This window comes from Sceloporus undulatus, chromosome 2 (genome assembly GCF_019175285.1).
Source record: "Sceloporus undulatus isolate JIND9_A2432 ecotype Alabama chromosome 2, SceUnd_v1.1, whole genome shotgun sequence".
Lineage (NCBI taxonomy): Eukaryota > Metazoa > Chordata > Lepidosauria > Squamata > Phrynosomatidae > Sceloporus > Sceloporus undulatus.
Genome location: NC_056523.1, coordinates 334,014,568 through 334,027,466, shown reverse-complemented (window position 1 = coordinate 334,027,466; position 12,899 = coordinate 334,014,568). Strand labels below are relative to the sequence as shown.

At 53.7% G+C, this 12,899-nt stretch overlaps 1 protein-coding gene across 1 annotated transcript; it reads left to right on the top strand.

The window, feature by feature from the left end:
- Window positions 1-1,351: 1,351 nt before the first annotated feature.
- Window positions 1,352-7,689, top strand: LOC121920452 (avidin-related protein 4/5-like). Its single transcript, XM_042447591.1, has 4 exons — window positions 1,352-1,526; window positions 6,128-6,344; window positions 6,519-6,639; window positions 7,168-7,689. The coding sequence occupies exons 1-4, from the start codon at window positions 1,395-1,397 to the stop codon at window positions 7,199-7,201; spliced, it is 504 nt and encodes a 167-aa protein (XP_042303525.1). The 5' UTR covers window positions 1,352-1,394; the 3' UTR covers window positions 7,202-7,689.
- Window positions 7,690-12,899: the final 5,210 nt, after the last annotated feature.

Sequence of the window (12,899 nt, the reverse complement as noted above, 5' to 3'; positions counted from 1 at the left end):
CTCCCAGAAGCCTCAGCTATGATGGCCAAGAGCCTGGGATTCTGGGAGCCGAAGTCCCAAATTCCATTAAAAGGCGAATTTTGGGGTCCAACAAGTGTTCTTAAGTTTCTGGGGACTGGTCTTGGCTTTCCTGGCCTTCACCCCACTCTCTCTCCCAAAGGCCATCCAGTGCAACCCCCCTTCTGCCATGCAGGAACTCACAATCAAAAAGAATACCGGCCCATTGGGAATCATTGGGGAATACTGGCCCATAGGGAATCATGGGGGGGGGACTTGGGGGGTGCCAGTCCCAGGGTCTTCTGACCTAGAGACCCCCCCCCCCCCTTGGTCCGGGGGGAACCCCCTTGCAGATCTCTGGCCCCGGTCACCTTGCCCCCTTTACCTGCCCCAGGTCCCGCCCTCCAAGGCCAGGCTGCAGCTGGCCCTGGGCTTGTTTTGCTGGGACTGGAGCCAACCTTGCAGGGCTGGAGCTTGGGCTGCCCAGCTGGTCCTTTGGGAGTCCAGCCAAGTCCCAGGGCGGCTCTTCTTCCTCAAAAGCTTTGACGGGAAGGCGGATGTGGGGCAGCCCCACTTGCGAAACAGGGAACACGGCCTCTTCCTGCATTCACACAAACACGTGTCCAGGGAGGAGGAACACGTGTCCAGGAGGGCTGCGGGAAAACTGGGGGTAGGGGTCTTTGATTCCAGCTGGGAACCTCAGGGACTAAGGGGAGGTGACTGTGACCCCGAGGACCCCCCTAAGGAAGGTGGCTCAGGTGGCCACTAAAGGGGGCCCATCCCTCTTGGGGTGGTCTGGACATCCTTTTGGGACCCCCCCAAGTGATATGATTCCAGGGCTCCAACGCAGCTTCCCAGCCCCCCCCCCGCTCAGTGGGGAGGAAATAAGGGGACAGAAACTCAAGGGGCCCCACTCCACCCCAGTGAGCCCACACTTCAAATGGAAGGGGAAGGGGTCGCAGGAGAGAGAGAAAGATGGGGGGCAGCCAAGCCCTACTCCTGCCCAAATGGTGCAGCTGCCAGAACATATGGGGCTGACCAAGGCCCCCCTTTGCCCCCCACCTCCCCAATGGCCTAGCTACCCACCCAGCCAGAGGGTCCCCCTGCCCCCCCCCACCAGGTCTTAGAGAGAGGGGTCTGTATTAGGGGTGGGGGCCTCAGTCTTCCGTCCAGAGGGCCCCCTCCCCACATCACTGACTCACAACAGCCCCCCCCCCCCACAAAGAGAGTCTCCCAGGATCCGGATCGGGCCCCTGGTGCCCCTCCCCATTGGGAAACTCCTGGGGGGAGGAGGAGAAGAAGGGCCAGCCCCATGGATTGCGCCACTGGGTCCGGAGGAGCATAAAAGAGGGACCGCTGCCTCTCGGGGACTAGAAGGAGAAGGAGAGGAATTCCAGATGCTGATGGCACCGATTTTGGGGGCCCTCGGGAGGGTCCCTGCCCCATTCCTCCTGGTCATCCTCCTCCTGAGGCTCTCCCCAGGCAGCCCTCGACCCTTGGACATCGAAGGGACCCAAGCCCCCCAGAAGGTAAGCCTTGGGGAATACTGGCCCATAGGGAATCCCTGGGGAATAGTGGCCCATAGGGAATCATTGGGGAATACTGGCCCATAGTGAATCACTGGGGAATAATGGCCTATAGGGAATCATTGAGGAATACTGGCCCATAGGGAATCCCTGGGGAATACTGGCCCTTAGGGAATCCCTGGGGAATACTGGCCCTTAGGGAATCATTGGGGAATACTGGGCCATAGGGGATCATTAGGGAATACTGGTCCATAGGGAATCCTTGGGGAATAATGGCCCATAGGGAATCATTGGGGAATACTGGCCCATAGGGAATCATTGGGGAATACTGGACCATAGGAAATCATTGGGGAATACTGGCCGTTAAGGAATCATTGGGAAGACTGGCCCATAGGGAAACATTGGGGAATACTGGACCATAGGGATTCCTTGAGGAAGACTGGCCCATAGGAAATCATTGGGGAAATCATTGACGATGGCAGCGGCACGCCATAAAGCCTACCTGTGGGCAAACCTCCTCGTCCTGCCCCCTCCAAGGCCCTGAGGGGCACCGCTGTTTGTTGCTGTTGCCGGGCTGCTCCTTGGGCAGTGAGAGACCAGCGCAGGTGCGCATTTGCCCTGGGACTTGGCAGCCTACGAACTCTGTTTGCAGCTGCGCACCTGTGTATTTGTGCACCATCGCAGGAGGGTTTGCGGCAGGTCCTGAGTGGCTGTGTGCGCAGCAGAGGAATGACATGTAGGGTTGTCTTCTTCTGCTGCAGCCTCGTCACATTGTTGTGTGGAGATCATTGGGCCATGGATGATGGACAGTTGGGCAATGGGATCGTGGATTGTCCTGTTTTGTATGGAGCTCCTGTTAGAGTAGTGTGGGGCAGGGGGAGATATAGTGGTAGGAGAGTGGAATTGTATCGGAAAGGAAGGCAGGATCGATGTGTAATACCTATCCCTCCTTCCATCCTCTCTCCTAGCCAAAGAGATCTGTGGGTCAGGCCAACTGTACCACAAACCCTGTCTATGCTCCTATGCAATGCCAGGTCTGTAAGGAACAAGACCCATATCTTGTATGATCTGTTGGAGGAGAAGTGTTGTGACCTGGCATGCATTACTGAGACCTGGCTTGGGCCTGAAAGTGAAGCGGTGCAGGTTAGGTGGGTGGGTGGGGGGGTGTTGCCTTGATCCATAAGAACACTCTTTCCTTGACCAGGAACCATTTGCATCAGATGAATTACATTGAGTGCATTTACCTGACCCTGAAGGCCAGGGACAGTCTGGGGATTTTGTTAGTCTACCGGCCACCCCATGCACTAAGAGACTCCCTGACCGAGCTGACACTGCTGGTCTCGGAACTGCTGCTGGTCTCCCAGGCTTCTTGTCCTGGGGGACCTCGACATCCCCTTTGAGGCCAGCCATAGTCCAACTGGTGCGGCTCGGGAGTTCAACTGGATCACTGAGTCTGTTTGTACCGAGGATGTGGACAAGATTCTTCAAAGTGTTAGGAAGACAATTTGCTCTCTCAATCCCTGCCCCTCATGGCTGACAGCTCAAGGGCGAACGGTTGTAATCGACATGTTACACTGTATTATTAATACATCCTTCAGGGATGGGCAGTTTCCATCAGCCTTGAAGACGGGGCCGTTGTAAAACCTTTGCTGAAAAAGCCCTCCCTTGACCCCTAATTCGGAACAACCTTCGGCCTGTCTTGCTGCTGCCATTTTTAGGGAAGGTGATGGAGAGGGCAGTTCCTTTCAGCTTCAGGGGATCTTGGATGAGACGGATTTTCTGGACTCATTTCAAACCGGCTTCCGGGAGGGCTATGGAGTTGAGACTGCCATGGTCGCCTTGGTCAATGATCTCCATCTGGGTATGGACAGGGGGAGCGTGTCCCTGTTGGTGCTCTTGGACATCTCAGCAGCCTTCGATACCATTGACCATGGTATCCTTCTGGAACGCCTGAGGGAGTTGGGAATCGGGGGCACTGCGCTCCAGTGGTTCCGATCCTACCTCTCTGGTAGATTCCAGATGGTGGAGCTGGGGGACTGTCGTTCTGATAGGAGGGCTCTTACATCTGGGGTCCCTCAGGGAGCGATCTTGTCCCCCATGCTATTCAACATTTACATGAAACCGCTGGGAGAGATCATCCAGAGACACGGGGCGCGGTGTTATCAGTATGCTGATGACACCCAAATATCTTTCTCTGTGTCTCCGACTGATGCAGTGACTAAGGATGGCATCTCTCCTCTAGATGCCTGTCTGGAGTCAGTAATGGGCTGGATGAGGGAAAACATGTTAAGGAAAAGGCAACATGGGACATACAGTGAAAGAAATAAAACTTGTATGTGAGAGTCAGGATGACTCAGCAAAAGCAATTAGAAGCCACACAGGTGTAAAAGGTAATGCAATTAACAAGTCCTAAATGCCAAGGACAGAAAATGCAAAGTGGATAATTGAACACACCTGAGAATTGTTAAGTGGACAAGGTGAGATGATGAAATCATTAATTGTGGGATGAATCAAGAGAGCCAATGAAAATAATAAATAATAAATACATAACATTTTTATTTTTATACCGCCCTTCCAAAGATCAGGGCGGTTAACAACATAATAAAAACAGTGCAACACACAGATATACATTACAGATTAAAAACCAATACAGTGGTACCCCGGGCTCCGGAATGCGCCGCCTTACGAATTTCGGTTACGAAAAAAATCAATAGAAAAAACTGTCGGGTTACGAAGGTTATTTCGGGTTTACGAAAAAAATTTTGGTGCTTTCGGCGCGTTTTCGCACGAAATCGCGGTTTTCCCCATTAGCGCCTATGGCTTTTTCAGCTTACGAAGCATTTTGGGTTACGAACGGCGGCGGAACGAATTATTTGTAACCCGGGTACCACTGTACATCAGAAATAGAAAAAAACCCGTTAGCCAGTCCTCTCCAATAAAAGAGGAAGGAGGCCTACTGGACTTTAATCGGGAAATGCAGCCTGAAATAGAAGGTTTTTTCAGTCCTTCTAAATTGGGACAGGGAGGTGGCCGAGCGGAGCTCTGTGGGGCACGTGTTCCAAGGGCCGGGGCGGCGATGGAAAATGTCTTCCTCGTAGTGGAGGTAAGCCTATGGTTGTACACGCTCACTGGGTGGAAACAGACAAGAGTGGTGGTATTTTGCAATGACTTAATAATGGCTATGAATCCCAATGTATTTTGTGGAGCTGTATATAGTAGAATAAGCAGATCTTTTATATAAGACCACTGAGTTGTTGGTGTTTGGGCTGAAGCTACAAGAGCCAGCTGGATCCTGAAGAAGGGTGAAGACTTCTGGAAGCGAGAGTGAGAAGGCAAGGAGAGTTGTCGGGGTCTTCAGCTATTCTCGGTAACTCTGCTGCTTTAGAGCAAAGCTTTAACCACTGGCCAAAACTGGTCAGCGCCGGTGCGTAACAAGGTGGTGGTTTCAAGCCAGCAAGTGAAGAGCTACAACTCCCATCATCCCTGACAAACAGACTCGCCTGAATCCAGAGAAAACGGAAGTACTGGTGATAGGCTCTCCTGATCCTGGGAAGGAAATTTGTCCACCTGTCCTGAAACGGGGTCACGCCCCCGTGAAGGACTTGTTCGCAGTCTGGGGGTGCTCCTGAACTCTTCGTTCACTTAGTCTCAGGTGGATGCGATGGTCAGGAGCACTTGTTAATCAGCTTCGGCTGATACGCCAGCTGCGTCCTTCCTGGGCCGGGGGGACCTTGAAGCCGTGTACACGCTGCTGGTACCTCTCGAGTGAATTTCTGTAATGCGCTTTAACATGGGGCAACCTTGTACCAAACTCGGAAGCTTCAATTAGTGCAGAATGGCTGCTAGGCTGGTTACTGGATGTTCCAGGGCCAGCCATATAAAAACCTGTCTATAAGATCTCCATGGCTGCCGATTCGCTCCGGGCCAAATCCAAGGTGTTGGTTATTACTATAAAGCCCTAAATGGCTTGGGCCCAGGAATTGGAGGACCGCCTCCCCCTATAGTCCGCCTGCACTTTTAGGTCGGGTGGGAAACATCTTTTAGGGTTCCAGATGCGCGATATGTATCATCTCGGAGGGCCTTTTCTGTTGCAGCCCCACAGCTGGAACTCCCCCAATGAGCTCCGTCTTCACCTCCCTCGATGTCTTCAAGAGAACCTGAAGACTACTTATTCGCCAGGCTTTCCCCCCGTGAGCCTTGTTGTATGTTCTTCCCCTCACAATGTGTTTGTTGTATTCCATTCTACACAGCCATTTGTATGGGTTGTTTTTGGCTGTTATTGTTATTATTGTTTTTTGTAATACTGCTGGGGATGTGGAGTTGTAATGTTTTAACTGTTTTTATTCTTGCTGTGATCGTTGGAATAGCGGTATAAAAATAAATTTTTATTTTATATATTTTATTTAATACTGGCCCATAAGGAATCAATGGGGAAGACTGGCCCATAGGAAATCATTGGGAATACTGGCCCATAGGGAATCATTGGGGCAAGTATGGCTTCTCTATGGGTAACTACTGTCATTTCTTCTAGTAAGTCCTGGCTGGAGTGTCCCCTAGGTCTGTGGACCTGGCCACTTTCTCTCTCTCTCTCTCTCTCCCTGCAGTGTGTCTTGGCAGGGGTCTGGGTGAACGATCTGGGCTCTCGGATGTCCATCTCTGGGCCGGACGCAAAGGGAGCCTTCTCAGGGTCCTACCTGACAGCAGTGTCGGCCTCCTCCCAGAACCCCATCCAGGCTTCGGTCATCACCGGACTCCAGCACCCGGCCACGGCAGCAGGAGGGCAGCCTACCTTCGGTTTCACCGTCCACTGGACCTTCTCAGGTGGGCAACAGCCAGGGGGCTTAGGGGGCACAGATCCCTGGGGGATGGCTAAGAGAGTCCAGCCAAGCTGATGAAAGCAGAGGGGTCCTCCTATCCCCCAACCCTACCCACCTGACCTCTGGCTGAACCCTTGGCTCACCCCTGCGGCCTCTTTCTTTCTCTCCTGCCTTTCAGACTCCACCACTGTCTTCGTGGGTCAGTGCTTCGTGGGCGCCGATGGCCAGGAGACCCTTGAGACGTCCTGGCTCCTGCGGGAGAAGGTCCCTTCCCATGCCGAAGACTGGAAGGCCACACGGTGAGACCCCTGACCCATAAGTTGAATATGCAAAGCCACTTCTACAATGTGAGACGTCCTAAAACCAAGGGCAGTACTTACCTATAGGGAAACCATATTGGCCCATATGCAATCATGGGGAATATCTGGCCATAAAGGATCATGAAGATTGCTTGTCCATAGAGAATCGTGGGGATTAAATTCCCACGATTCTCTATGGGCCAGTATTACACAATGTTTCCCTATGGGCAAGTATTTCCCAATGATTCCTTATGGGTTAATATTCCCCAATGATTCCCTATAGGCCAATATTCCCCAATGATTCCCTATAGGCCAGTATTCCCCAATGATTCCTTATGGGCAAGCATTCCCTAATGTTTCTCCAGGGTGCTCTATGGTCAGTATCATGGGTGGGAGTACTTGTGGGTGTGAGAGTGAAAACGGATCCCCTTGAAGCTTATGGGAAGGGGGTCCCATGGGTTTGGGCCCCATGGTTGTGAGCAGGCAAAAAAACCCTGACCCCCTCCCTTTCCATCTTTGCCCCTTTAGGGTTGGCCAGAACACCTTCCTGCGGGTCAAGTGAGAGGAGGGGGGGCTCTCCCCCATTGTTACCACCGCTGCTGCCCTCTGGACCGGACTACATCAGACCAACTGTCACCCTTGACCCCAGGCCTCTTCTCTGCCAAAGCCCCTTCCCCAAGTGAATCCCATACCCAGCTCCTAGAACCAGATCAATGGTCCCCAGCCTCCCTCTGCATCAATGCTTGGCCCTATAGAGTCAGGGAGCTGGGGTTGCCTTCCCCATTGCAGCATTGGTGTTTCTCTCTGGTCATTGGGTCAGTGTGGCTGTGACCCCCTGGACTGAGGGCTAAGAGCTTTAGGACTTTTTGTTCTGCGTCCCCTTCTCCTTTCCTTCCTTGCTTCAAGATGGACACAAGACCCTCCTTTTGAGGATGCTTTTCCTTCGGACTTGCACATATAGGGGCCAGCCATAGGGATCCTTCTATTAACTTAGTTTCCTCGATCCTATATGTATCCTCTACAAATAAAGTAAGTATTATTTTTACTTTACCCATGTGTCCTGTTCATTTACTAGAATATAAATGTTCTTTTCTATATCCATACTCACATTTACCATTGGATCCCAAGATGCTGATGCTGCACTTAATCTATAAATCCCAAATTCAGCGGAGGCTGGATGGCTATCTGTCAAGCTTTGATTGAGAGTTCCTGCATGGAAATGGGATTTGGACTGGATCAGGACTTTCATGGGGTCTCTTCCAACTCTAGGACTCTATCATCCCACTACTCTTTTCCAACACTTTGCACCCAAATGACCGTACCTGTGCCAAAGGGTCAGCTGGGGCGGCTTAACTGGACCTCCTTGGACAGAGACACACCCCCCCCCAGTTTGTTATTGATGCATTTTTAGGGTTGTAACCTGCCTCGATCTTTCTGGGAGGTGGGCTATAAATAGAATTATTATTATTAAATTTATTATATACACGCACACACCAGAAGGTCTAGGAAGAGGGTCATTCTGGTCTTTCGGACGCCCTCCTGGAAGCATCCCCTGACCTCTGCTTCATCGAAGGTTCCCAAAGAGTAGCCCTTTCTATTTTCATCTACATCAAGTGAAGTCATAGTGCCTCTATCCTACTTTGGTCAGGCCTCACATGAGTCAACGGTGTGATGCTGCAGCGAAAAAGACCAATGGGAAGTAAAAGAGCCACTATATTCTGCTTTGGTCAAGCCTCACCTGAAATAATCATGTGTCCAGTTCTGGGCTAAAATTAAAAAAAGGATATTGAGAAACTGGAGCCATGTGTCCAAAGCAGGGCAACTACAATGGTGAAGGGCCTGGAAACCATGAAGCCCTATGAGGAAAGACTCAGGGAGCTGGGCATGTTTAGCCTGGAAAAAAGAAGGTTAAGAGGATGATAGCCCTCTTTAAATATTTGAAGGGATGTCATATTGAGGATGGAGCAAACTTGTTTTCTGCTGCTCCAGAGAATAGAATGTGGAACAATGTATGAAAAGAAATTCCAGCTCAACATTAGGAAGAACACCCTGAGAGTAAGAGGTGTTTGGGGAAGACATTGTTCCCTTGGATTTTGGTGGGGTCCTCTTCCTTGGAGGTCTTTAAACAGAGGCTGGATGGCCAAAGGGGATGCTTTGATTCAGAGTTCCTACATGGCAGAAGGAGAGTTGGACTGGATCAAGGCCCTTCCTGAAGTCTCTTCCAACTGTAGGATTCTATGTTGAGTATCTTACACCTTGAAGATCCTCTGGATTCTTTTATGGCCGAAGGGGGCTGGACTGGATGACCCTTGGAGTCCCTTCCATCTCCAGAGCTCTATGTATTCCTGCATGGCAGAAGAAGGGGCTGGATTGGATGACCCTTGGGGGTCCCTTCCATCTCCAGGGTTCTATGTATTCCAGCATGGCAGAAGAAGGGGCTGGACTCGATGGCCCTTGGGGGTCCCTTCCATCTCCAGGGCTCTATGTATTCCTTCAGGGCAGAAGGAGGGGCTGGACTGGATGGCCCTTGGGGGTCCCTTCCATCTCCAGGCCTCTATGTATTCCTTCAGGGCAGAAGAAGGGGCTGGACTGGATGGCCCTTGGGGGTCCCTTCCATCTCTATGCATTTCTTCAGGGCAGAAGAGGGGCTGGACTGGATGGCCCTGGGGGTCCCTTCCATCTCTAGGGCTCTCATTCCTTTCAGGGCAGAAGAGGGGCTGGACTGGATGGCCCTTTGGGGTCCCTTCCATCTCAGGGCTCTAGTTCCTTCAGGGCAGAAGGGGGCTGGACTGGATGGCCCCCCTTGGGGGTCCCTTCCACCTCAGGCGCTCTATGATTCCTTCAGGGGCAGAAGAAGGGGCTGGGACTGGACGGCCCTTGGGGTCCCTTCCTCCAGGGCTCTATGCATTCTTCATGGCAAAGAAGGGGTGGAGTGGATGGCCCTTGGGGTTCCTTCCTCTCCAGGGCTCTTAGCATTCCTGCATGGCAGAAGGAGGGCTGGACTGGATGCCCTTTGGGGATCCCTTCCATCTCTAGGGCTCTATGCATTCCTTCAGGGCAGAAGGAGGGGCTGGACTGGATGGCCCTTGGGGGTCCCTTCCATCTCTAGGGCTCTATGCATTCCTCGGGCAGAAGAGGGCGGGACTGGACGGCCCTGGGGGTATCTTCCATCTCCAGCGCTCATGTATTCCTTCAGGCAGAAGAAGGGGCTGGGCTGGAGGCCCTTGGGGGTCCCTTCCATCTCCAGGGCTCTATGCATTCCTTGGGCAGAAGAAGGGCGTACTGGACGGCCCTTGGGATCCCTTCCATCTCTAGGGTCTATGCTTCTTCAGGCAGAAGGAGGGCTGACTGGATGGCCCTTGGGGTCCTTCCATTCCAGGGCTCTATGTATCCTTCAGGGCAGAAGAAGGGCTGGACTGGATGGCCCTGGGGGCCCTTCCATCTCCGGGCTCTAGGCATTCCTCGGGCGAAGGAGGGCTGGACTGGACGCCCTTGGGGTCCCTTCCATCTCCAGGCGCTATGTATTCCTTCAGGCAGAAGAAGGGGCTGGGTTGGACGGCCCTTGGGGTCCCTTCCATCTTCCGGCTCTATGTATGCCTTCAGGGCAGAAGAAGGGGCTGGGTTGGACGCCCTTGGGGTCCTTCCCCTCCGGGCTCTATGCATTCCTGCATGGCAGAAGAAGGGGATGGAGTGGATGGCCCTTGGGGTCCCTCCATCTCCAGGGGCTCTGATTCCTCGGCAGAGGAAGGGCTGGACGCGATGGCCCTTGGGGTCCTTCCATCTCCAGGGCTCTATGTATTCCTTCAGGGCAGAAGAGGGGCTGGTTGGACGGCCTTGGCGGTCCCTTTCCCTCTCCAGGGCTCTATGCATTCCTGCATGGCAGAAGAAGGGGATGGAGTGGATGGCCTTGGGGGCCCTTCCACTCCAGGGCTCTATGTATTCCTCAGGGCAGAGAAGGGGCTGGACTCGATGGCCCTTAGGGGTCCCTTCCATCTCCAGGGCTCTATGTATCCTCAGGCAGAAAAGGGGCTGGACTCGATGGCCCTTAGGGGTCCCTTCCATCTCCAGGGCTCTATGTATTCCTTCAGGCAGAAGAAGGGGCTGGACTGGATGGCCTTGGGGTCCTTCCACTCTAGGGCCTATGTATTCCTTCAAGGCAGAAGAAGGGGCTGGATGGATGGCCCTCGGGGTCCCTTCCATCTCCAGGGCTCTATGTATTCCTTCAGGCGAAGAAGGGCGGGACTGGATGGCCCTTGGGGTCATCCCTTCCACTCTAGGGCTCTATGTATTCCTTCAGGCAGAAAGGGGCTGGACTGGATGGCCCTGGGGGTCCTTCCATCCTAGGACCTAAGTATTCCTAAGGGCAGAAGAAGGGGCTGGACTGGAGCCTGGGGGTCTCTTCCATCTCATGCTCTATGTATTCCTTCAGGGCAGAAGAAGGGGAGGACTGGACGGCCGTTGGGGTCGTCCCTATCTAGGGCTCTATGTATTCCTGCAGGCAGAAGAGGAGCTGGACTGGTGGCCCTTGGGGGTCCCTTTCATCTCTAGGGCCTATGTTATCTTACAGGCAGAAGAAGGGGATGGACTGGGTGGGCCCTTGGGGGTCCCTTCACCTAGGGCTCTATGTATTCTTACATGGCAGAAGAAGGGGATGGACTGGGTGCCCTTGGGGTCCCTCCATCTCTAGGCTCTAGTATTTTCAGGGCAGAAGAGGGGCTGGACTGGATGCCCTTGGGGGTCCTTCCATCTCAGGACCTATCATTGCTTCGGGCAGAAGAAGGGGCTGGACTGTATGGCCCTTGGGGGTCCCTTCCACTCTAGGGCTCTATGTATTTCCTTCAGGGCAAGAAAGGGGCTGGACTGGATGGCCCTTGGGGTCCCTTCCATCTCTAGGGCTCTATGTATCCTTCAAGGCGAAGAAGGGGCTGGACTGGATGGCCCTTGGGGGTCCCTTCCATCTCCAGGGCTCGTATTCCTTCAGGTGGAAGAAGGGCTGGACGGATGACCTTGGGGGTCCCTTCATCTCCAGGCTCTATGTATTCCTTCAGGGCGAAGAAGGGGCTGGACTGGATGGCCTGGGGGTCCCTTCCATCTCTAGGGCTCTATGTATTCCTTCAGGCAGAAGAAGGGGGCGGACGGATGGACCTTGGGGAACCCTTCCACTCCAGGGCTGTATATATTCCTTCAGGCGAGAAGGGGCGGACTGGATGGCCCTTGGGGGTCCCTTCCATCTCTAGGGCTCTATTATTCCTGCATGGCAGAAGAAGGGGATGGATGGTCCTTGTGGGGTCTCTTCCAGGTCTGTGTCCCTATGTCCCTTCAGTCTTTGAGAGTGGTGGGGTCTCCCTCTTGGCTGGTCCTTTGATCTGGGGAGGGAAATTGGGGTTACGAGGCCTGTGCCCATTGGGCCCGTCTCCTGCTTCAGTGGGCAGTTTGGGCCCAGGCGGCCCCTTTCCACCTGACTGATTCTTTCCAGACCAAGGGAGACCCTGGACTTCCATGCGGGAGTCTGTTCCTCTCCAGGAGTCTCCCTTTGGGGTTCGGCCTGGAGCTCTCTTCTTTTCGCTTGGTCCTGAGGGGTGCCTTTGTCCGGAGCCACTTCGTCTCGGTTCGCGATCCTGGAACCCAGGCGCCTCCGGAAAAGGCGGAGGGAGGGTATAAAGGGGAAGCCCAGGCCCTTCTAGTAGTCCTTTAGCCGCACCTGCCGCTCGAGATGTGGGGCAAAGCTGCGGGCTCGGCCTGGCCCTCCTCTGCGCCGCCGCGGGGGCCACCCTTTCCTCGCCCCCCGGAGACCTCGCTCCGCCATGCCCTCGTTGGGCGATCCTCCAAGGGAAGGAAGGTAGGAGCTGCCCAGAAAGAGGGGCAGGAGGGCAGGGCGGGACGCAGCCAGCTTTTGGGGAAGGCCTAAGGTCCAGCCGAGTGCCACCATTTGAGAGGCAAGAGCTCCCCCCCCCAAGGCCAAAAACGGTCGCGTCTTTTCAAGGGTTAGAACCAAGAATCCTAGATTCTTAGAGTTTGGAAGAGACCCCAAAGGCCCGTCCAGTCCACCCCTTCATTCTGCCTGCGCAGAAATCCAAACCGAAGCCTCCCAATGACAGATGGCCATCCAGCCTCTGCTTAAAGACCTAAAGAAGGAGTCTGTTCCTCTGTCAAACAGCCCGTACCTCAGGAGGTTCTTCCTAAGCTGGAGCTGGAATCTCTTTTCCTGGAGCTTGCATCCATTGCTCCATTGGGTGCCAGTCTCGAGCCAGAAAACAAAA